Source organism: Phascolarctos cinereus, unplaced genomic scaffold (assembly GCF_003287225.1).
Source record: "Phascolarctos cinereus isolate Bilbo 61053 unplaced genomic scaffold, phaCin_HiC Scaffold_4;HRSCAF=312, whole genome shotgun sequence".
Classification (NCBI taxonomy): domain Eukaryota; kingdom Metazoa; phylum Chordata; class Mammalia; order Diprotodontia; family Phascolarctidae; genus Phascolarctos; species Phascolarctos cinereus.
Window position 1 is genome coordinate 540,857,082 of NW_027555847.1, and position 23,971 is coordinate 540,881,052.

At 38.0% G+C, this 23,971-nt stretch overlaps 1 protein-coding gene across 6 annotated transcripts in view; it reads left to right on the forward strand.

Moving 5' to 3' along the window:
* Nucleotides 1–13,195: 13,195 nt before the first annotated feature.
* The window catches only part of ZNF236 (zinc finger protein 236), a 221,866-nt gene continuing 211,090 nt past the window's right edge, over nt 13,196–23,971 (forward strand). For 2 of the 6 annotated variants that reach the window (XR_013486249.1, XM_078153550.1), the window contains exon 1: nt 13,198–13,447. Coding sequence is in view for 4 of the 6 variants with exons in the window: in XM_078153550.1 (XP_078009676.1) it covers nt 13,393–13,447 (55 nt within the window). In the remaining 2 variants the exon portion in view is untranslated. Of the gene's footprint in view, nt 13,448–23,971 lie in introns of all 6 variants that reach the window. The other 4 variants (XM_020986928.2, XM_020986930.2, XM_020986931.2 and 1 more) reach the window with 3 other exon arrangements.

A 23,971-nucleotide genomic window follows, 5' to 3' on the forward strand; every position in this document is an offset into this window, starting at 1 on the left:
CTGAGCCAACATAATAAAGATGACAATTCTACTTAACTAATCTACTTATTCAGTGCCATCCTAATTAAACCAACAAATTATTTTGTTGAACTAGAAAAAAATAGTAGCACAATTCATTTGAAAGAACAAAAAGTCAGGAATATCAAGCCAATTAATGAAAAAAATGTAAAAGAAGGAGGTTTAACAATACTAGATATTAAACTATACTATAGCAGTAATTATCAACAGTATCTGGTACTGGCTAAGAAATAGAACGGTAGATCAGTGGAACAGAGTAGATATGGAATACACAATAGTAAATGATTATAGTAACCCTGTGTTTGATAAACACAAAGATCTTAGCTTTGGGGATAAGAACTCACTATTTGGCAAAAATTGCTAGTAAAAATGGAAAGCAGTCTGGTAGAAACTAGATACAGACCAACATTTTACATTGTTTATCAAAATAAGATCAAAATGGATACATGACCTAGACATAAAGGGAGCTAGTGTAAATAAATTAGAAGAGCGTAGGACATATATTACATATCAGATTTATGGATAAGAGAAGAATTTATGAATAAACAAGAAATAGAAAACTTCGTTGGATGTAAATGAATAATTTTGATCACATTAAATGAAAAAGTCTACAAATAAAACCTATATAGCCAAGATTATCAAGAAAGCAGAAAGCTGGGGGAAACTTTTATAGCCAATTTCTTAGATAAAGGTCTCATATCTCAAATATATAGAAAACTTTATCAAATTTATAAGAATATGAGTCATTTCCCAATTAATAAATGGCCAAAGGGTATAACAGGCAGTTTTTCAATGAAGAAATTAAAACTATATATTGTCATATGAAAAATGCTTTAAATCATTATTGATTAGAGAAATGCAAGTTAAAACAACTCTGAAGTTCTATCTCATACCTATCAGATTGGCTAAAATGATAGAAGGGGAAAATGACAAATGTTGGAGGGGATGTGGAAAAATTGAGATACTAATACAGTGTTGGTGGAATTGTGAACTGATCCAATCATTTTGGAGAGTAATTTGGAATTATGTCCAAAGAGATATAAAACCGTGTATACTCTTTGACCCAGCAATACTTCTATTAGGTCTGTTTCCAAAAGTGATCATGGAAAAAAGAAAATAATCTACATGTTCTAAAATATCTATAGCAGCTTTCTTTGTGGTAGCAAAGAACGGGAAAGTGAGGAGATGCCCATCAATTGGGGAATGGCTGAATAAGTTGTGGTATATGATTGTGATGGAATACTATTGTGTTGTAAGAAATGATGAGCAGATTGGTTTTGGAAAAACATGTTAAGACTTGGAAGAAGTAATACAGAATAAAATGAGTAGAAGCAAGAGAACATAGTATGCAGTCACAGTAATATCATCCAAAGAGTAACTATGAATGACTAAGCTATTTTGAGTAATATGATCATTCAACTCAATTACAAAGTACTTATGAAGGAAAATGCTATCTACCTTCAGAGAAAGAAACAATACATGGAAGTATGTATTGTATAGCTCCACATATATATCTATATCAAATGTTGACCTTCTCTAAAGTGGGGTTGGGAAGGAGGAAGAGAGACAACTTGAAACTCAACATGTAACAAAAAAATTTTTAAAAAGAATCATAAGACTCCTTAAAAACCATGACCATACAAAATTAAAAAAAAAAACAACTGACAACTATATTTAAAGAAATCACAAAAGAAAATATCCCAGATTTATTGGAATCAGAGGTCAAAGTTAAAATAAAAAGAATCCATGATTACCTCCTAAAAGGAAAATCAAATGAAAACTCTCTGGAATGTAATTGCCAAGATCCAGTCAAAGGAAAAAATACTAAAAACAGTTAGAAAGAGAGAGTTGAATAAAGGAGCCATTGTAAGGATCACAAAAGACTCTGATGCAACTACCTCAATGGAAAGCAAATCTTGGACTACAATATTCCAAAATGCAAAATGTAAAGGCTTACAGCCAAGAAAAATATAACTTGCAAAACTGAATATTACTCTTTAGGGTAAAATGTGGATCTTAAATAGAATAGAGAATTTTTGAGCATCCCTGATGAAAAAATCAGGGCTGGGAACTGTAAATTGTAAATTGAATTTTAAACACTGGTGACAAAAGAAATTTAGAAAATTAAGTGCTTTTTAACAACAGGAAGGCCCTAAATCAGGGGTGGAGAACTTGTGGCCTCAAGGCCACATGTACAGCCCTTTGACTAAATTTGTTCTGTGAAGTTTGGATTCAGTCAAAGGTCTGCACATGTGGCCTAAAGGCCGTAGGTTCCTACCCTTGGTCTAAATGATGATGAACTGCTTCCATTTATTAAAGAGAGAAGAGACAAGTTTCCCATATGAATCCCCCTAGCTCCAGGGGTCACAGAGGGAATAAAGAAATATAAACTGGTCTGGGGACAGATTGTTTTCAAATTGTTGATTTTAAAGGAGGAGATAAAAGGACATTATCCACATCCCTTTTCTTTCACCATCTTCATCATTTTAAAGACACAGGAGGCAGAGAAAGAGGAGAAAAAGCACAAGAGGATAACAATCATAACTGTGAATGTGAAGATGAATTCAACTATAAAACAGAGGAGGACAGCAGAATGGAGTAGAAAGCAGAATCTAACAATATGTTACTTGTAAGAAACACTTGAACCATAAAGATCCACTCATAATTAAAATAAAAGGATGGAACAAAATTTATTATCTCTCAAATTAGTTTTTAAAAACTCAGGAATGGCAATCATGATATCAGACAGAGTAACAGTAAAAACAGATAAGCTTAAAAAGATAAGTAGAAAAACTATATTATGTATGTTTTATATATCTGCACCAAATGGCACAGCATTTGGGCACATATAAGAAACAATGACACCATAATTGGAATCTCTATATGTCCCTTTCATACCAAGACAAATCTTACAAAAGGATAAACAAGAAAAAATATAATTAAAGAAGTTATATGATAAATAGGAATGTAAAGGAATATGCATATTTCTTTACTGTGCATGGCACCTTTATGGAAATTGACTATGTGCTAGTGTACAAAACCTCATAAACACATACAGAACTGCAGAAATATATCATATCTTTTACAGATTATAACATACTAAAATTATAATCAATAAAGAGCCTTTGAAGAAAGGATTCAAACTTAAATGGAGATGAAATAAATTAATCCTAAAGAATTAGTGTGTCAAAGAACAAATTATAGAAACAATAGATAATTTCTTCAAAGAAGATGACATCAGTAGACCTACCAAAACATTTTAGATACAGCCAAAGTAGTCCTTAGGGGGAACATCATATTTCTAATTTTTTTTTTAACTAATAAAAGAAAGGATGAATAGCTCAATGAATTGAGTACACAACTTTAAAATACTATTATAATAACAAATACACAACTCCAACTAAATGTAAAAAAAGAAATTCTTAAAATTAAAGAAGAGATAAAACTGAATTAGAAAGGAAATAGTGAAAATGAATAATTGTGATACATTAAAAAAAAAAAGAAAAGTTCATCAATGAAACATTTAAAAATATATAGAAGACAGGGAAACTTTATTCAGAAGGAGATACAGACAACAAGTGCAAGGCAGTGTTTATAATGTCAGGTTGAATTTGATGCATACTTAAAAATAAAGTCCATGGTTTCATATTTAATTCATAATTTAATTCTTCTGTCTTTTTTTTGTATTTCTACATGTTTATGCTTGTTGATGACTGTCACTTTATGATAAAAAACATTAGAAATATTGTCAGTAGTGCACTTTTGCTTTTAGAGTCAAATAACTAGTCAGCCTTAAGGCTCTTCATGTAATCAGGCTCAAACCTACATTTCCAATGTAACATGATGCCTTGAACCTATTCTCTTGGGGTCAGGTCTGCTATATTTCCTCCCTCAGGGTTCTAGGGTGACCTGAAGGGTTGGGGCATTTCTTCTCTAAAGCCATTGGCTCAAGCCCCCACTGACTTGTATTACTGGATATTGTTAGGGGCAAGTTATGAGTGCCTCACTTCTGTCAACAACCTAATATCAATTAGTTTTTACAATAGGATATTTGCCTCAAGCTGTAGCAAAAACAAGCATACAAGCATTTTCCTCAGTACTTCTAGGACATACTTTTTTTTTTCCCTTTACCTCCATTTGTTGTTAAGTAGGCTTAAAATTTAGTTCACTTTCTACATATCATTGGTCTCAGTCCATGGGACCAGTTCATATCCAGTTGCAGTATAATGACCGAGTCTTTCCGTTGGGCTGGGTTTTCAAAGGCCACTCCCATTCTCAAAGATTGTGCTTATTTCCGGGAGGTTGGGGGGGGATGCGATTGTGTGGGCTAAAAAACTCAGCTTAGGTTCTGACTCCTAGGCTCCTGTGGGGTGCTCTCCCGACTTCTGAAATTCACATTGTTTGAGGCTCCAACTCCACCTAAAACAGAACAAATGAAAAGGCCAAGGATCAGGACCTATTTCTTGGCCATATGGTTTCACAGGAGAGAATTAAAGTTCTTTAATGGATGGTCTCTTACCAGATAATGTGAGTAAAAACCACCCAGTTCCCTGGGTATGAACGAGGCAAAGAAGCTGTGGTTGATGCTGTCAGATTTTTTTTTGAAGACACTGACAGTTCCATCTATGGTTCCAATTGAAAAGGCTCCTCTCAATCATATGGTTAGCCATCTGGAACAAGTTGCAGAATGTCTATACATGCTCCATAGTATTTCAAGTCATGGCCTTTATACATCATAAAGATTCTCCCAGAAGAAAGCTCCCTAGCATTATCTAGGTGGAAAAGTTGCACCCAGCTAAACAAGGGGATAGGGTCTGCACATGTGCCAGAATTCCATTATGCTAATCATTTCATATTGTTCTCATCGTTCACTCTATGTCCCAGAAAAACCATACAATTAATGACCTTGATGTTCTGTCTTCTGCCTACCTGCCTTTATTTGCACAAGCCATCTGGCCATACTTGAATTAATTTCCCTTCCTCCACCCCAACTTTTCTTCTCAGAATTGTTGTCTTTTTTCAAGGCTTAGCTCAAGTGTTTCCTACTTGAACCCTTCCTTGATACCCTGTTCTACCCTCCCCCCAAATCATTAATGCTCTTTCCCTCCTCAAAGTACCTGATATTAACTTATTTATACACATGCTGTATCCTTATAATAAACAGATTGTAAGCCCCATAAAGACATGAAGTTTCATTTTTGTGATTGTATCTCAAGTATTTAACTCAGTGTCTTATAACTAATACATACTTAATAAATTTATGATGAACTGAATGAAATAATGGTCATTAGACTCACTAATTATATTTCTTGCATCAGCATGAGGTGCTATCCTATATTGACCATTGCAATGCAGAAGTTATATCTACCTATCTATATCTATGTAAAGAATCTGTAGTAGAAAAGTAGTCGGCAACTTTCAAAGATTTGGTGTACAGCACTACCTTTACTGATCTGGGCCAGAATACTCACAAACATCAAGATTAGTTTAACAAAAATTATAAGGAAATTCAGAGGCTGTTAATGAAAAACAAGAATTCCATAGGGTTTACCAGCAGGATAGTTCATCTGTCTCTAAGAAGGCAGCATTTAACTCCATCAGAAGTAAAGTGCAAATGAAACTTAGAGAGATAACAGGATTCTTGGCTCAGTAAGAAGGCAGATGAAGTTCAGTTTTATGCTGATAGCACTGATCCAAAATGCTTTTATGATGTTTGCTTATGGACCAAAGACCTACGGCACATCTCAACTACTCAGTGCTGATGGAGCCACATTGATTAGTTGATAAGAACAAGATCCTGGAGAGATGAGCTGAACATTTCCATAGTGTTCTCAACACGCCATCTTCAACCAATGCGGAAGCCACTGACTATTTACCTCAAGTTGAAGTCAATCCTTCTCCATCCAAACTTCCAACTGAAAAAGAGGTTTTGAATGCCATTAGTCTCCTCTCATGTGGCAAAGCACCTAGTGCTGATTCTATTCCAGCTGAGATTTACAAGGCAAGGGGTCCACTGTTCATTCAAAAGCAGACTGAAATTTTCCAGGTTACATGGTAAGAGGATGTTATCCTCCAGGAGTTCAAGGATGCTTCCATTATCCATTTTTATAAAGGAAAAGGAAATAGGTTGTCCTGTGACCAATGAAGGGGATGTTTCTCTCTTAGTCATTGCTGGCAAGATTCTTGCCAGAGTCCTTCTTAATAGGCTAATCCTTCACCTGGAAGATAGTCATCTATCTGAGAGCAGTGTGGCTTTGGAAAGGGCCAAGGATTGTTTGACATGGTATTTACCGCCTGCCAACTCCCAGAGAAAGGCCAGGAGCAGAAGACAGGTCTATACAAAACATTCATCAATCTGACAAGGCCTTTGATAGAGTCAGTTGTGAGGGCTTGTGGAAGATGACAGCAAAATTTGATTGCCCATAGAAGTTCATCACTACTGAGAGAAATTATTATTTTCTACTATATTAATAATCTATTATTAAATTAGGATTAAGGTTTCCCTCATTCAAGGACAGCCCCTATAGGCCAGTCAGGCTCTGAAAGACATTGCTGATAGATGAGATTGCCTAAATCTTCTGGGGATGCGCTCTCTAATCGTGGGCAGGACTCCACTAAACTAAAAAACTTTACTTTTGTTTAGAGTGCAAACAGAGTCTAATCTAGGTGAATTCTTGCCTTTAGGAGATAAGCACAAGTCATGTACCACTACTCTGGAGTTTAAAATAACTCAGATTATGAAGGAAAAAGCCAACCGTGGTCTGGGTAGAGATGGATTCTTTTGTCCAGAGTGCTTGAGGGTGCTAAGTTTCATGATCAAGCCACATTCTCAGGAGGAGGAGCTGAAGACTTTTAGTCCAAGTCCTCATTAATATGTTCACCCCCTCATTAATTGTTCACCAATTAGGGTTAATTTTCATCTGCCAGGGCACCTCCTTTTCCAAAGGTATTTAAGCATTCAGTGATCTCCACTGACAGCCCCACTGATCATGGATTTATTGATTTGCTAGCCGAATTAATACATTGATTATTAATTATCCAGAAACTCTGTCTCTCAGGATTTTCCTTTGTCTCAGTACTGTATGCCAGGCCCCTGGTGGCATGCTTGCATGAGTTGTGGGTAATGGATGATGCTCTTGCACCTTCCCAGTCATCAATGGAAAGAAGCCTGGCTGTGTGCTTGCTCCCCTGCTTTTTAGCATAATGTTTTCAGCAATGCTGTCAGACACCTTCAACAAGGACATCAAGGTCAGCTGCTATACTGTTAACAAGCCAAGACTAAAGTGGAGAGAGAATTGGTGCATGGTTTTTTTGTTTGAAGGTGATTATGCACTTAGTGTAACCTCTGAGGCTGAGATGAATGGATTAATTCTCTGCTGCTTGTGCCTGACAATTAACACCAAGAAAACACAGGTTCTCTGCCAGCCAGCAGTATCCTATGTGGAACCATCAGTTATAGCCAATGGAGAGATTTTAAATGCTGTGGATAAGTTCACTTACCTTGGCAGCATACTTTCCAGGTTGATGCATGCATTGCCAGAGCTACAGCCATTCGGCCACTCATAAGACATTGTTATCTGTCTTTATCCAAAGATCAAAACACTCCAAATTGATTAAAGACTCTCACCTACTTTACATTTTTGATGATTTGATTATTGATTGATTAATTTAATCTAGATTCCCTTTCCCACCAGCTTAACTGTTCTGAAACTTCTTTGGAACTCTCCATTATGATTCCCTTCCCCAGGAAAATCATCACTGGGAAACCTCATTATCCTACATGATTGAATCTGTCTAGTACTCACATCAGTACCCTCTGCCCTTCTGATTAGACACTTCAGGGACATAGGTTCCAGGGCTTCTATTTAAGGAAGGGCCTTAGCAGAGTTTTTCTCTCCATTTCACACCAGCTGCACTACTTTGGACTTCTTTGGAACTCTCTATCAGGCCCCACTCCCTCCCCTTAACTTTTCAGCTTCCTTTTGTGTGTTATCTTCCCGTGGTAAGCTCTTTGAGGGCAGAGACTGCCTCTGTTCTTCTTTGCATTTGTATCCCCAGCATTTAGCACAGTGCCCAGCACATAACAGGTGCTTAATAAATATTCATTGACCTACTTTCTGTGATTACATGATGCTTATTTATATTATATGCTATCGCTCTTTCAATATAGAGATATCTTCTGCCTTTCAGTAGACAATACAGGACAAAATATATGTAGCTATTGATCAGACCAATGATTTCAATATAGATGACACCTTCTCTGCAATCTATAGTATTTGAGAGTTGTCTGGGGGACATTAAGAGGTTTAATGACTTCTCCAGGGTCATACAAGCAGTATATTTCAGAGGTGGGACTTGAACCCAGGTCTTCCTGATTTTGAGGTTAGCTATCTATATATTACATTATGCTCTCATGTATATGTTGTGTATGTATGTATGTGTGTTTGTATATATACACATACATACTGTCAACCTTACAGAGTTTGTTCTAAGAAAGACAAACAAAATTAGGCTGCATGAGCATGTTTATTTCTCTCAAAGTAGGAGAACACGCAGACAGAGATATGCACAGGAGTTTATTGGGAAAATGAGCTCAAAGAAAGGACATTTGAAGGGGACCTTATATCCTCAAAGCAATTCCCCCTCCCTTCCTGACTCAGGAAGTCTGTATTAGTCAAAATTATGGTCTCCATATGTGTTAACCACACTATGAGAAAGGAATTTTTAACAAGATAGATTCATAAACTAATAGCATAAGAGAGGTGCCAAAGTATCAATTGAAATTATATTTCCAGGATGTGTGTGTTTCTTCTATCATAAACATAACACAGCATAACATAACATAACATAACATAGCTCATAAACAACAGGGAAGAGTAATGCCATTACTCAAGTTAGTGGGTAACAAGGGAGAGTTGTAAACAACAAGATAAGGGAAATGTCTAGTGGGTCAGGTCCTAGGCAGAAGAATGTTTCCAGTCAGCAAAATCCAGAGAGCTTGGGTTCACTCAGAGAGCAAAGCAAAGCATCTCTGTTATGCCACAGCATGCAAAGAAAGCAGGTTAAGCTCAGGGTGGGCTAAAAATGTCTTTTTCCTGATTGGCCAATCCAGGCTTTAGGTCTTTTCTCAGGTGAGGGGGTATCAAGCTGGTTTTGGGAGGGGCAAACCAGTTTACAATACTACAGAAGTGGAACATTGGATAGAGCCCTGGGAATGGAGTCAGGAAGATGAGTTTAAATACAACCTCTGATACTTACTAGCTATGTGACCCTGGGCAAGTCACTTACTCTATTTGCTTCAGTTTCCTCATGTGTAAAATGGGGATGATGACATCACCAACCTCCTTGGGGTTGTTGGGAGGCTCAAGTGAAATAATTTTAACATATTTAGCACAGTGCCTAGCACATAGTAAGTGCTATAAAAAGTTAGATATTATTAACTATGATTACTATACATATATGTATGTTATATACATACATGCACATATTTTACATGTATATGTATGTAAATCCAGTGCTCTTTACACAGTAGCATGACATCATACTACATATATATTCATATACTACATCTATTTATTTATCTTTTCAATAACTTGTAATTAATCCCCATTGACTATCAGATTAAATTCACATTTCTTTCCTTGACATTTCGTAATTTGGTTCTTCCCAAATATTCATAGTTTTCTTATATACTCCAAAATGGATTATAAGCATCAGTCAGTCTTTATTGCTGACAATTCCCTTCCTTCATTTTTCCCCCTGTTTTTGATTATACTTCTTATTCCATGTCCAACCTAATCCTCTTCATTTTTCAAAGCCCAACTCAAATCCCATCTACTCTAAGATGCTCCTCCCTCCACCCTATTAGCTTACATCCAGATTGGTTTCTCCTATCTTTGGACTTTTAGAGTATTTATGGTCTGTTTTACAAATTCAGAATATAGCTATTTTTTCTTATGGTGAAACCTGTTCCAACCAGAATACAAACTTCTTGAAGGCAGGAACTTTTTAAACCTATGGAAAATCCTTCACATTGAAGAAAATACTTGTTGATTGGCTGATAGTAATCATAGAACTCGAGTTTTTCTAGTAACCAGCTTATAATTACAAAAGATGATCTAAAAGTTTATAGCCCTCCCACAAGAGGCCTTCTCTGATCCCTGTTAGTGTTCTCTCCCACCTAAAATTATATTGCATTTACTTGTCATGCTACAATGTAAAGTACACTGGATTTAGAGTTAGTGGACCTGGGTTCAAAATCTGTGCTCCCCCACTTACCAGATATTTAACCTTGGGCAAGTCACTTAATTTTTCTGGGCCTAAGATTTCCCATTATAATGAAGAGCTTGGATTAGACTTTTCAAGTCCCTTCCAGCTCAAAATCTATCTCTTTCTGATTTCTGTAAATGTTACATCTACCTCACAGGTCCCCTCTTTCCCTCCATGGAAGCTCTTTGAAGGCAAGGACTATTTTAACCTTCATCCTTGTATCCTTAGGTTTTAGCATGTAATAATCACTTGATGAATTTATTTAAATATTATGTATATACAATGTACTCATAATAATTGTCAGCCAATACTTCTATGTAGGATCACTACTTTTAAATATAACAGAAATGACTTTTTTTTTTGCATAATCTGACTGGATTTTTAAATTTGAACTATTTCCCCCACCCCCAGGCCATTTTTTATCCCCCTATCTCCAGGCTTTATTTTCAGAAAAACTGAGAAATCTTGGCAGAAAATAAATTACTTGTGGGTTTTTCAGTTATTCTTTGAAATAAACTATTGCTAGGTACCAGTACAAAACAGTAATTTAACTAACTCACCCTTTTAAAAAAAAACTCACTCATTTAATCACAGCATGAAAACATTGATAATATTTTTATAAACGCTGAAAGTTAATAACAAACACTAAGAAAAAGGATACAAATGCCTGAAATATTTCACCTTCTATTTATTTCTTCAGTTGAGAGAAAATAGTCAGGGTTCAGTGAACTAGAGATAAAGCTGAGAAGTTTTATTTGAACTCAAATACACAACAGTACTGCTTTATTTTCCTCAAAAGGGAAAGTAAAAATATTTACATATGTAAATTGTTTTGACTTTACAATTACATTCATATTGTTGAGTTTTGAAAATCTAGTCATTGTTATAAGAGCATCTCCATTTGTGCATATAATAGTTTCATCCAGTGGGAAGGACAAGAGGGTATCACTTAGGATTTAAGAATGATTTACTTTGTGATTTCAACTTCCCTTACTAAAGAGGGAATGGATTGCGGTAGAAGGTAGATCTGGTGTCTAGTCTTCAATCTCTTTATAACTCTATAACTTTGGATGTCAATTTCTCATCTGTACAGTGAGATTTGGACTTTTTACAATACTTCAATGACTTCTCCATGATTGTGCAAATCATCTTTCCCTTTCTGACAAACTGGCCTTTTTTCTTGCACCAGGCACTTAACTGTATTCCCTTGCTCCTGTTACATTTTGTGCCTGACATTTGGCAGACAGTTAATATACAATTAAATCCACCAACATTTTTGGGGTGCCTGCTATGTGAAAGGTGATAGATATTGAAGGAAATAACAATATCCTTTCAAGTTCTACCCCTATACAAGTTCTATTTTGATTTTCCAAGGTACTAATGCCTACTGAAGAATGTTTTTATTTTGTATGTATTTTGTATTTAATTATCTGTGTATGTGTTTCCCCTACCCTTCATGTGACTTAAGGGCCTTGAGGGCAGGAACTACTTCATTTTGTCTGTGTCCCCAGCGCTCAGCAGGGCACTGTAATAAGCGCTTAAGAAAATACTTGTTAATGGGCAGGTAAGTGGCCTAGGGGATGGAGCACCAGCCCAGGAGTCAGGAGGCCCCGAGTTCAAATATGACATCAAACACCTAACAGTAGCTGTGTGATTCTGGGCAAGTCACTTAACCCCAATTGCCTCACCAAAAACCAACCCCCCCCCAAAAAAAAAACGAAACAAGAAAAAAATACTTGAATGAAGGATGGATATTTTTGAGTTGGGAACAGCCTGCAGGGTACTTAAGGGAAGGCAGGGATAAAAAGTACAGCTAAGACAGTCCTTATTCTTAGGAAGCTTACAGTCTAGTATAGGATCATTTGAATTGGGTTTTAAAGTTTGTCAGTCACAAACATGTTATCAAGAACCTACTACATGTCAGGCACCATGCTAAGCAGTGGGCATACAGAGAAAGGCAAAAGACAGTCCCTACGCTCGAGGAGCTCACAATCAAATAAGGGACACAGCATGCAAATAATTATGTACTAACATGCTATAAACTGGGAATAACAGAAGGGAGGCATTAGAATTAAGGATAACTAGAAACTGAGCAGGAAAAGAGGGAGAAGGGAAGGCGTCTCAGTCGCAGAGAAAAGCACACAAATGGGACGCTGAAAATCTGGGTTGTTTAACTGGCTCACACACGCAATTGCAGCAGTAGATGGGGTGGTAAGGGGTGGTATCACATTACAGAGGTCCTTGAATGCAAAGATGAGTAAGATGCAAAAAAACACCACTGTCAACTGTGACATTTGTTTAATAGATCTTATATCTGAGTGAATGTATTTTAGTCCATTTCGTGGATTGTAAGACTAATGATATCCCTGGTCGGGTAATAATGCCTACGCAAACTCAGGTCTGGAGGACAGGCGGATGTGGTTTCCAAGACGCTGCTAGGTCCAGTCGAGGGCAGCCCGGGACAGCCGGTCCGCGGGGCCGGGGGCGTACGCTTAGCCCACACGCCCCTCAGTGGCACTCAGGGTGGCCCCGCACTTCGGCAAGGGACCAACTGTTAAAGTCTTCCCCCGCTTTCTCCGTCCAAGCCAACGGGCCTTCCGGGGCACGCGCACAAAATCCCAGTCCCCCCTGCTTGTCCGTCACCCTCCCCAAAGCAATGAGGCTTTCAGGGCTCCCAGCTACCCGCAGGCAGCCCGTCGGGCTAGGAATTCGCAGAGGTCAGCCCTGCCCCATGCGCCCCGCTCAGCTCCCAGAGCCTGCAGGTCCCGGCGCATTTCAGAATACCCGGATGATAAGTCTGGGCCGAGGGGAGGGGGCAACCCTGAGAGGCCGCGACTGCTAACGTCCGCTACTTCTTCCCCGCCCCTGCTCCCGCCCCCTCTCGCTCGCTCCATCCCTTCGGCGCGCGCCGCGTTCACGCGGCGTGTTCCACGCGCGTGCGCGCCCCCACCTCCTTCTCTCCCGAGTATGTCTGTATGTATGTGTGTGTATGTATGCGTGTATGTGTGTGTGTGTATGTATACACACTGTGTGAAGGGGTTGGTCCGGCCCCCTTTCTAGCTGCACCCAAGCCGCCCTACCCCATCAAACCGCCGCCGGGGAACTATGCCGCGGGGCCGTCCTCCGAAACCGAAGGAGACCAAAACGAGCGGCGAGACCGGTAAGGTGGCCGGGGAGGAGCCCAATAAATCCCTCGGCGACCCCCAAAGCGGTCTGGCCCGGCCAAGGGGCTCGGTGGGGCTGGGGTCTGCAGGAGAAACGTGCTTTTCCGCCGCGCATATAGTCCCCGGATGTGGACGGGGCCAGCACTGAGGCGCGGTGGCGGCCGCAGCCGAACTCGTCTCCATTGTGCGAAGGAGGCGGCAGCTGCCTCTGTGGCGACCACTTCGCCGGCTGCTCCTGCCGCCGCCGCCGCTCCTGACTGCGGTGGAGGGAGGGAGGGAAGCAGGGAGGGTGCGGAATGATACCGCACTGGACGGGTCGCCACCGCCAAGGCCCCTCCGCCAGAGACTTGGCCTCGGTGCTGGCCCTACTTTTGTCTCAGTTGTTCGCAGGCCTTGGGAGCGGTTGAGGGCCTGCAGTTTTTCCGTCTCTCAGTCCTTCTTCCTCCCACTCTCGCTCACCACCCACCATCTCGCCTTAGAGTATTGTTCGTTTCGCGGCTTCATTTTCACCTAAGCCTGCGTCCTCCTCCCTCCCCACCATTTTTGTGGGGTGACCGTATTTGAACTGTTTTTCATGTTACTAGTCAAACTGGAGAGGTCCCCTCACCCCCACCCTGCGCTTTTTGCCTCAAACAAATGGCAGAAGTTTCAGGAGGAGCCCAGACCCTCGCTGCCCAACTCCTGTGTGCGCCCCGGTGGCGCAGGCTCTCCTTTGAAAGTTTTCTTTGAAATAATAATAAAACTAATGAGTAGGTAACCGTCTCCCCTCCGTGTTCCTGAGAACCCCAGAAAAATCCACTTAGTCCTCTTGTTTCCCAATTCCCTAACCCCACAGTCCGTTTTTGTGGAGACTTGGATTTTTGAAAATTCATGTTAATAATAGCCGCATTAACTATGATGTAGTCTGGGAAAAGATTTTTGTTTTTATTTAATTTTTTAAGGTCAGTGCTTGCTTTGAAAGTATTGCCGGCGTTTTGAAATATCGACTTTATAGGATAGTTTTTATTCTTTGGAGGTTGGAATCTGCATTATTAAAGACATTCGGAGTGCTGTACGTTATTTGCTTTAAGTTTTTGAATCACCGAATAAAGAGTTGGACATTTTTGTTATTAATTTGAGGACTATATAACTTTACTAGAACTAAACTTTGAAAGATTTCTGTATGGGGTAAGGATTTGCGTACTGTATAATATTTATTGCACATAAATATTCAGTAAATCCAGTAAATGATCCAGTAAATGTGTTTGATTTGGTTTTTGCTGTTTTTGCAAGTTAACACAAAGTTATGAATTTTTCATTGGTTTGAACTCTGATCTTGCACATAGTAGGTGCTAAATAAACGACCGATTGTTATGACAAGATCGCTGTTAATTACTGTCGTAACTATTGATAATGAAAAAGAAATTTAAAAAGGCAAGAAAATAAACATTTTTAGGCCCGGAAATCTAGTGTAAGCAGGCAGCCTGAGACATCGGATAGAGGGCTAGTCTTAGAAAGACCTAAGTGTAAAGATACCTGGGTTAGGACGCATAGTTCTCAGTGCCCAGATCAACTCTAAAATTATAGTTGCAGAATAGTTGCTAATCTGTGTTGATAGAAGAAATTTGCTTTCTGGGAGGTCCCCACACCAAGAAAGTGCAGGTCTGGACCCAACAGAAATTGTGAACTTTTCCTAAATTGTGTGAATTTAGTTTATTAATAGAAAAGGTAATTAACACTTGTGAAAAGTGATTGTGAAATTTGCCATTGTAAATGATTTTTAAAAATGCTTACTTGTTGCACCCCGATACTTATTTTGTTTTCTTCATCATCCTTAGAGTACTTGTTTGCTTGGAACTATACAAAAAGAACTACACTCACAATCCCTTCTCTGTGATCTCAATGTCCATTTACTTGCTTTAGTTTTCTTTATGTCATTGTTTAAGTCTAGCCTGTGTAAATATTTTGTTAATATTCTGTAGGATTGTTTCATATTGAAGGAAGTTAATAGTATTTAGAAAAATCTTAGAATTTTAAAGCTGTAAGGGCTTGTAGTGATCATTATTAACACGACCTCTGAATTTTATAAGTAAGTTAATTGAAACCCAGGGAAGTTAGGGTATCCATAGTGAGCCAGAATTGGTGTACTTTGGTAGCCAAAATTCCAGGCTTCCATAGTTTATTGTTAGTTGATTCAATTAGTGATTGGGTATTGTCATTTTTTAGATAAGTAAATAGAGGTCCATTATGGAACATTAAATAGGAATATGCTATAAAATGGGAGAGATGCTGGTATTCTGATTTTCACATAGGGAAGTCTAGAAAACTACTGCCCAGTCTGCTTAACTTTGTTTCCTGAAAAATTCTAGAATGGTTTGTTAAGCATGCATCTTGTGAACACTTAGAAAAGGAAAGAGATTACTGTGAACTGACAAGTGTTTGCTCTGAACAAATCATGTGAAACAAATTTTTTCAACCCTCTTTTTGATAAAGTTACTAGACTGGAATTAATGAGAATGCTATAGATATTATATCATGATTTCAACCAAGTATTCTGTATCTTTTGTACTTTGGCGCACAAAGTGGTAAAAATTCATTGAATTATAGATTAGAATCATAGATTTCGAGAGCTACAACAGATCTTTTTAGAGGCCTTTGTGTCCAAGTCTCTCATTTTACAAATGAGGAAACTGAGGTGCATACTAGTTAAGTCACCTTGTCCAGAGTGACATAGCTAGTGGTCTGAGGTCTTTTTCCAAATCTAGTTTCCTATTTGCTGTGCCTTGCTGTTGATAGTACAGTTTGTGGTTGGTTGAACAACTTTACCTAAAGATATTAATACTTCTAACTAGAGAGTGGTTTCTAGAGATATTCTTTAGGGTCTGGTCCATGACAGTTTCCTATTTCACATTTTATCCTTTACTTGGATGAGAATATGGAAAGTGAGATTTGATGGCCAATATACTAGATGATAGAATCAAGTTTCAGAATTATGTAGGCTGGAATGGACAAGATGAAATTTACAAGAGACAATAAAGACTTGTGGGAAACTGGACTTAACCCTAATGACTAAGAAAGAAATTCAGGGATTTTAGTTGACATTGAAGTTCAGTGTGAGTCAACACAGTGTGATATGTGGTTGCCAAAAAAGCCAATAAAATCTCAGGTTGCATTAATAGAAAGAGGTAAAGATATATATGGAACTAGGTAAGTTTATAAGAATAAGAATGATTTTCCACTTAATAAATGGTCAAAAGATATGGGAAAAATCCAAGCTATCAGTAGCCATATGAAAAATTGTTCTAAATAATTAATAATTAGAGAAATGCAAATTAAAACAAAGTGAGATAGCATCTCACACCAGATTGATTAACTCTGAGGTACTATCTCACACATCAGGTTGGCTAACTTAACAAAAAAGAAAAATGACAGATGCTGGAAGGGCTGTGGGAAAATGGGTACTTTTAATGCACTGTTGATGGAACTGGAAAGCAATTTGGAACTGTACCCAGATAACTAACAAACTGAGCATATCTATGTCCTTTGACCTAGAAATACCACTTACTAAGTCCATATTCCAAAAAGATCAAAGAAAGAGGAAAAGGACCCATGTATACAAAAATATTTATAACAGCTCTTTTTTGTGGTTTCAAAGAATTGGAAGCTGAAGAGATGCCCATCTGTTGGTGAGTGGCTGTACAAGTTATGATATATGGAAGTGATGGAATACCATTGTGCTGTAAGAGTGGATGAAGGGGATGGTTTCAGGGAAGAAAAAAAAAACAACCGAAAAACAAACAAAAAAACCAGGCAAGACTTATATGAACTGATGAAAAATGAAGTGAGCCAAAGAAGGAGAACAATTTTTATAATAACAGTATTGTAAAGATAATTAGCTTTGAAGAACTTAGGAACTCTATCAATGCAATAACTAGCCACCATAACAAAGGACTTATGATGAAATATGGTGTACACCCCCAGATAGCCTATGGACTCAGTGCAGATTAGAGCGTAGGACTTTGCTCTTTTCCTGTCTTCTCTTCTTCCTCTTTCTTTTCCTTTCTTTTTTTCTTGGCTAATGCAGGAATTTTTTTTCCATGACTATACATATTTATAATAGGTTGTGTTTTTCTTACCTTCTCATTGGGAGGGGAATGAAGGAGGGAGATTATTTAGAATAAAAAATAATAATAATGAATAAAAAAAGTGTCTATATCCAGAAAGGTAATAAAAGCAAAGAGGTATCATAGATCTAGAGTTGGAAGGGACCCCAGGGACTTTCTATTCAATCAATAAACATTTGTTAAGTGCCTGCTGTGTGCCAGGCAGTGTGCTAAAGGTTGGAAATACGAAAAGAGGTCAAAAAACCCTGCTCTCGAGATCATGATCCAATGGGGGAGATAAGTAAATAAATATGTACAAACAAACTATATACAAAATAAATAGGAAATAATTAACTAGGATTAAGAGAGGTTGGGAAAGACTTCCTGCCGAGGATGGGCTTTTGATTGGGACTTAAAGGAAATCAGGGAAGCCAATAGGTACAGAAGAGGAGGGAAGAACTTTATAAGTCTTGAGAGACAGCAGAGAAAATGCCTGGGAACCAAGAGATATGGAGTCTAAGGTTTAGGTGATAAGGGACTGGATCCATGATTTCTTGGTGCAAGGAAATGCCAGTGAAGAAATTCCCTCTACCAATGTAGGGCAGCAATTTATAGTCTTAGCCTAGAGTACTGAGAAGTTGAGTGACTCCAGGGTCACTGAGGTGGGAGGCTATATCTCAGAATCAAAGTTTGCATCTATCTTCCTGACTCTTGAGGCCTGCTCTCTCCCTACTATTCCACATTGCCGTGTGTGTGTGTGTGTGTGTGTGTGTGTGTGTGTGTCTGTCTGTCTGTCTGTCTGTCTGTTTATGTACAATCAGCAGCAAAATAAGTTCAGGAGCTTGAGATATTAATGTAACAAGCAAAAAATTAGTTACAGTAAAACTTGGAATGGGCTGCTCCTTTCCCCCAAGTTTCCAATTGGGATTTCATGATAAGTATAGATGATTCCTATAGTGATAAAGTTTATGTGCTTTTTTGAAATTAAAAGTAAAATAAATAGAGCACTAGATTTCGAGTCAAAGACATGAATTCAAGGTCTGCCTCTTCTTGCTAATGATGTGTGACCTTGGGCAAATCACTTAACTGTGCTGAATTTCTGTTTTCTGATCTTCAAACTGGTTATAAGTAACACCTATTCTGTTTACCTTACAAGGATATGATAATCCAGTAAGATAGATGTAAACATTCATTGTGAACTGTGGAGGACTGTACAATTGATAGTTATCAGAATATTATTGATAATTAACTATCAGTTATATGTAGGCAAGTCCAACATAACATCAATGTTATCTTGTGATGTTATTGCTAATTATAGCCAAACTTTACCACCAAGTTGTAAAAACTATTTTACATTATTTAGGCAATTACTCCTTTAGGAACATTGTTCTTAAGGGAACTGCAGTCTTTGGAAACATAGTTTCATCTAAAATTGCATTTTTGCCGAACCAATTAATAAAATTAGTTAGGCTACACCTATAATGTAGAAAAACTTGTATTGTCAGAAATATACTTTTCATAATTTTTATTTTGCTTCATGTAAATAGGCCATGTATTGTTCTTGAATTTTGATAGCCTATAGATAGAGGGAGGCTGCCTTAAAGCTGGAAAGGCCTGAGTTCCAGGCAATACTCTGACTCAAACTGACTGTGTGACCCTGGGCAAATAATCTCTCAGTGCCCTAGGCCAGTGGTGTCAAATTCATATAGAAAGGAAGTGGCCATTAAATCATATCTAAGGATCTATCTAAATCATATTGATTTACAAAAATCACATATTAACATTACTTATGTTCTATTGTATTTTATCTTGTTAAATATTTCCCAATTATACCTTAGTCTGGTTTAGGCACCTCTAAGCCACTGTCTAGGGCTATTTAGTTGCCAGAACTGTGCTGACCTGAGTAGGTAGAAGGATTTACCTCTTCAGGAGTTTCCTATACCAGTGAAATCTCTAGTCCAATCCCTATCCCTTTCCTTCCTAAGAACAGTGACACAGAATTATAAGACGACATTTACAAGACAGACAACATGAAAGTCATTATGTTGTCAACTCTGGATGGACTAATATTAAGAATAACTAATATAATTAACTAGCATAATATATAATGCTTTAATGTTTGTAAAACATTTTGTGTTACAAATGTGATATGAGGTAATGGGATAGTAGTTACAATAAGAATTTTGAAAATTTTATTTGCTTTTCCAACTTGCTCTGTATCTTTAGCATGCATACATACATATTTCCCGCTTGTGTTTTGTCTAGTATTAGCAGTGGTGTATAGTAGGAAAAAAACCCAGGAGATTTGGGTTCTAGTCTTGTCTCTACTGCTATTTGTGATTTTAATTAAAGTCATTTAGTGTCTGAGAGCCTTAGTTTCCTCATCTGTAAAATGGGATACTTGCCCCTTAGCTGTGTCATATTAATTTTGAGGATATTTTTGTGATGATGTAGATGATTCTTATTAAGAAAATATAAAAATGGTACGTAGCTGTGTAACATTAGCTTGCATTCCATGAACATTAGTGGATTGATAATAGGATGAGGAGGAAGGTTGAGTATTGCATGGCCAGGACTTAAAATTTTCTGTGATTAATCTAGAGGAAGTGAAGGGAATGAGAATTTTTATAGCACCTAGAGACTTGTCAAAAGGAGACCAGCTACAGGCTATCACAATAGTGTGAGGAAATGAGAGCCTGAATTGTCAGGGGAGAGAAGGGGGCTATTCCAGAGATGTTGCAGATGTGAAGTTGATAGTCCTTGGCTACAGATTGGGTATGGGGGCAGGGAGGGGAAAGAGAAAATGAGGAGTTGAGGTTGACATATCTTGGTTGTAATTCTGAGGGACTTTGGGAGGATGGTGGTGCCTTTGGCAGTAATAGGGAAGTTTGGAAGGGGAGAGGGTTTTTGGGGAAAGATAATTCAGTTTTGGACATGTTGAATTTAAGACATCTTACTGGACATCCATTTAGATATCTAATAGGGAGCTGGAGATGCCAGACTAGAATCAGCAGGGAGGTTAGGGATGGATAGGTAGATTTGAGAATCATCAGCATAGAGATGATAATTAAATCCTTGGGAGCTGATGAGATTGCCAAGTGGAGTAGTACTGAGGGAGAATAGGACAAGGGAACAGAGCTCTGTGGGACACCTATAGTTAGTTGTTGGGTGTGACTAGGATGAAAATTTAGCAAAGGAGACTGAGGAGAGGTCAAATAGGATTATATTCATTGGAACATATTTTTGGTATAGTCTGAGATTACTTTGTTTAATGTTTAGAAAATTAATCTTTTGAAGAAAATGAAAATATAACTACAATTTAGAAGAATTGGAAAACTCTTTTTCATTCATTCTACTTCATGCTAGGAAGGGATAGTATCATTTTTAAATACAAAGGCAAAGTAGTAGCCTAAATAGAAATTATATTTAGGTTTTTAAACTTTTGCATATCTGCCTGACAGTTTTCTTTGGGTATGATTGACTTACTGTTTTGAGTAAAAGGTCTTTAGTGGGAGCTGAATATACATATGGAAAGTAACCTTAATTATTTTGGGGTTTGTTTTTTTGGTCTCTAGACTGCATTTGAAATTATACTAAATGTAGCTAGTGTTAAGTGTTGACAAAGAAATGCTAATGGAATAAGAGTAAATAGATGATATATGAAGTAGTGATGTCATAAAGAAATTGAAAGCTCCATTTGTAAGGATGAACATAATTCAGATAGTCCACATATGGATAACCAAGGTGATGATTACCTTACTGCATTTGTAAACTTTTATGAATCCCACTCATCCTTCTGTTTTGTTTTTAATCATTGCATAGTGGCATATGAGGGCGGGAATAGGGATTGAATTATTAAAATAAGTGCGTTTTCTACAAACACTTGTTGATTGACTTAATTTATTGCATATTTGTAGAACATTATTTGACAGAAACAAAAACCTGTTTGGTGTCAGAGGATGTCTACCTGAGTTAAAGTTGTTCTCCAATATTTTATTCAGTTCAATTCAACAAAAATTTTTAAGTGCCTATGATGTGTAAGGCACTATGCCAGTTGCTGGGGTAAAAAGCTAAAAATGACTCAGACCCTGCTTCTTTTTTTCCTTTTGGTGCGGCAGTTGGGGTTAAGTGACTTGCCCAGGGTGTCACAGTTAGTAGGTGTCAAGTGTCTGAGATTGGATTTGAACTCGGGTCTTCATGACTCCAAGGTCGGTGCTCTGTCTACTGTGCCACCTAGCTGGCTCTTCCCCCGCCCCCCCTGCTTTTTAAGGAGCCTACATTTTTCTGGGTGGATGGAGAACACAACTTGTACAGTGAGAAACATGCATTCAGAGTCCTCTAGAAAAAACTTAAGGAGAACATTTTGAATTGGGTATGATGGGCAACAGAGGGGGTGGAATATCAGGGAAAACTTAATGGTTGAGGTGGCATATGATCAGAGCCTTTAAAAAAGAAAAAGATCCAGAAAGTATAGTTAAGTTGGAAAACGTATTCTAAGCATGGATAGATGGAATATGATGTGTGGAGTTGGGGGACCAGCTGGCAGTCCAATTTAATGGACGTGTTGATTACACAGAAATGGAAGGTAATATGGATTAAGGTGGGAAAGATAGGAACTTGATTAAAGTTTATATTTGATCCTATGGGAATCATTGAAGGTTTCTTTTAATTTGGGAATGATATGGTTAAATCTGTGCATTAGGAACATTATTTTGGCAATTGGATGAACGATATTAGGGTTATTAGTCTAGGCAAAAAGTGATGATGGAGTGAATTAGAAGGGTTAATTTTAAGAGATGATGTGGAGGTAGAATTAACAGGACTTAGTAACTGGATTTGGCTGAGTGATGGAGAAGGAAGAGTCAAATCATTTAAGTTTTTTAGCCTCAGTGGCACTGGATTGTTGGTGGAGCTGGAGCCTTGAGGAGAAAGAAGGTTTTGGTTAATTACTATAAGGAATATGAAGGTCAATAAAAATGATATTGTTGTTCACTCATCTCCAACTTTTCCTAACCCCTTTCGGGATTTTCTTGGCAAAGGTACTAGAATGGCCTGCCATTTCCTTCTCCAGATAATTTTACAGATGAAGAAACTGAGGCAAACAGGGTTAAGTGACTTGCCCAGGTTCATACAGCTAATGTCCGAGGCTGGATTTGAACTTGGAAAGATGAGTCTTTCAAACTCCAAGCCTGGCACTGTATCCACTGCACCACCTAGCTGCCCCGTAATAGAAGTACTGCCCCCAGTTGTGAAGTCTGAATTAAGATTTGATACTTGAATTGGTAGTGAGCCTAGTCTGCATGGTTGGAATGAAGAAATTGGATAAGTGTGATCCAGGTTTGAGGGGTAGCAGTGTAAACAGTAGATGGATAGGGCAGAGGACAGTTTCTTGTTGAACAGGTTCCTATAGTTAGTGTCCAGACTGTGAAGAGAGGGAGATAGCAAGGCTCTGGACAGGGTGACATAGTTCGGTTCATGTGAACATCAAAGAAGGCACTTTTAGCTGAATGATCCTTGCAGGGGTAGGGTTGAAAAGTGGCAGGCTGGGGGTGGGGTGTGGGGAGGTGGGGAGGATGGATTCAGGCTTTTTGTATTTCTTCTTTCCCACATGAGGATGTATGTTCCTTTGGGGCAAGATTTGGTTTTGCTCTTTATTGTGTCCCCAGCTTTTAGCACAGTTCCTAGTGTTTAGTAACCACTTAAGAAAGACTTGTGGCTTTCTTTGAAGGCTTCCTTTATAAATCTGATTCATTAAAAAAAAATAGTAGATGGATTTTAAGGGTAGTAGTCTTATGTGAGAAACATAAAACTTGATCCACAAAATAATCAAGTAAAGGTCAACTTGTGAGGCACATATTTATTATGAGGATATTAATGACTAGACTGTATTATTGGCATTGTAATAAGGTTTTGGACAGGTTTTTGATCTGTGGTAACTACACTGTAGGTACTAACTTCCTATAATATAAAAAGTGAAATCTGAAAATTTTGGAGTATTTCATTGAAACTTCACAAGTCTTTGACAGTTTAGCTGCAGTGGTTCTAGCATATGTTCTGTCATAAATTGAAAGTACAGCTAATCCTTATTAGTTCCCAACACCTTACTTAGAACCAACCCACATATATAAACAGCCTCTGCTGTGTCTTCCTGCTGCTAAAACTCCTCCTCCCTTGCTGCCTTAGGAACTACTGATGCTTGAAGGTTCAAGTACATAACAGAGTTCAAATTAGAGTTGAAGAGCTAAGTCTGTGTTGCTCTGAATTCTTCATATTACTTGTGGGTTTTTTTTTTTAGGTGTAGTAATATATCATTATGTTCATGCACCACAGTTTATTCAGCCATTCTGTGGTTGTTGGGGTACAAACTTTGTTTCCAACTTTTTGCTACTACAAAAAGTGCTGCTAGAGTATTTTGCTATTTATGGAAGCATTGTTTCA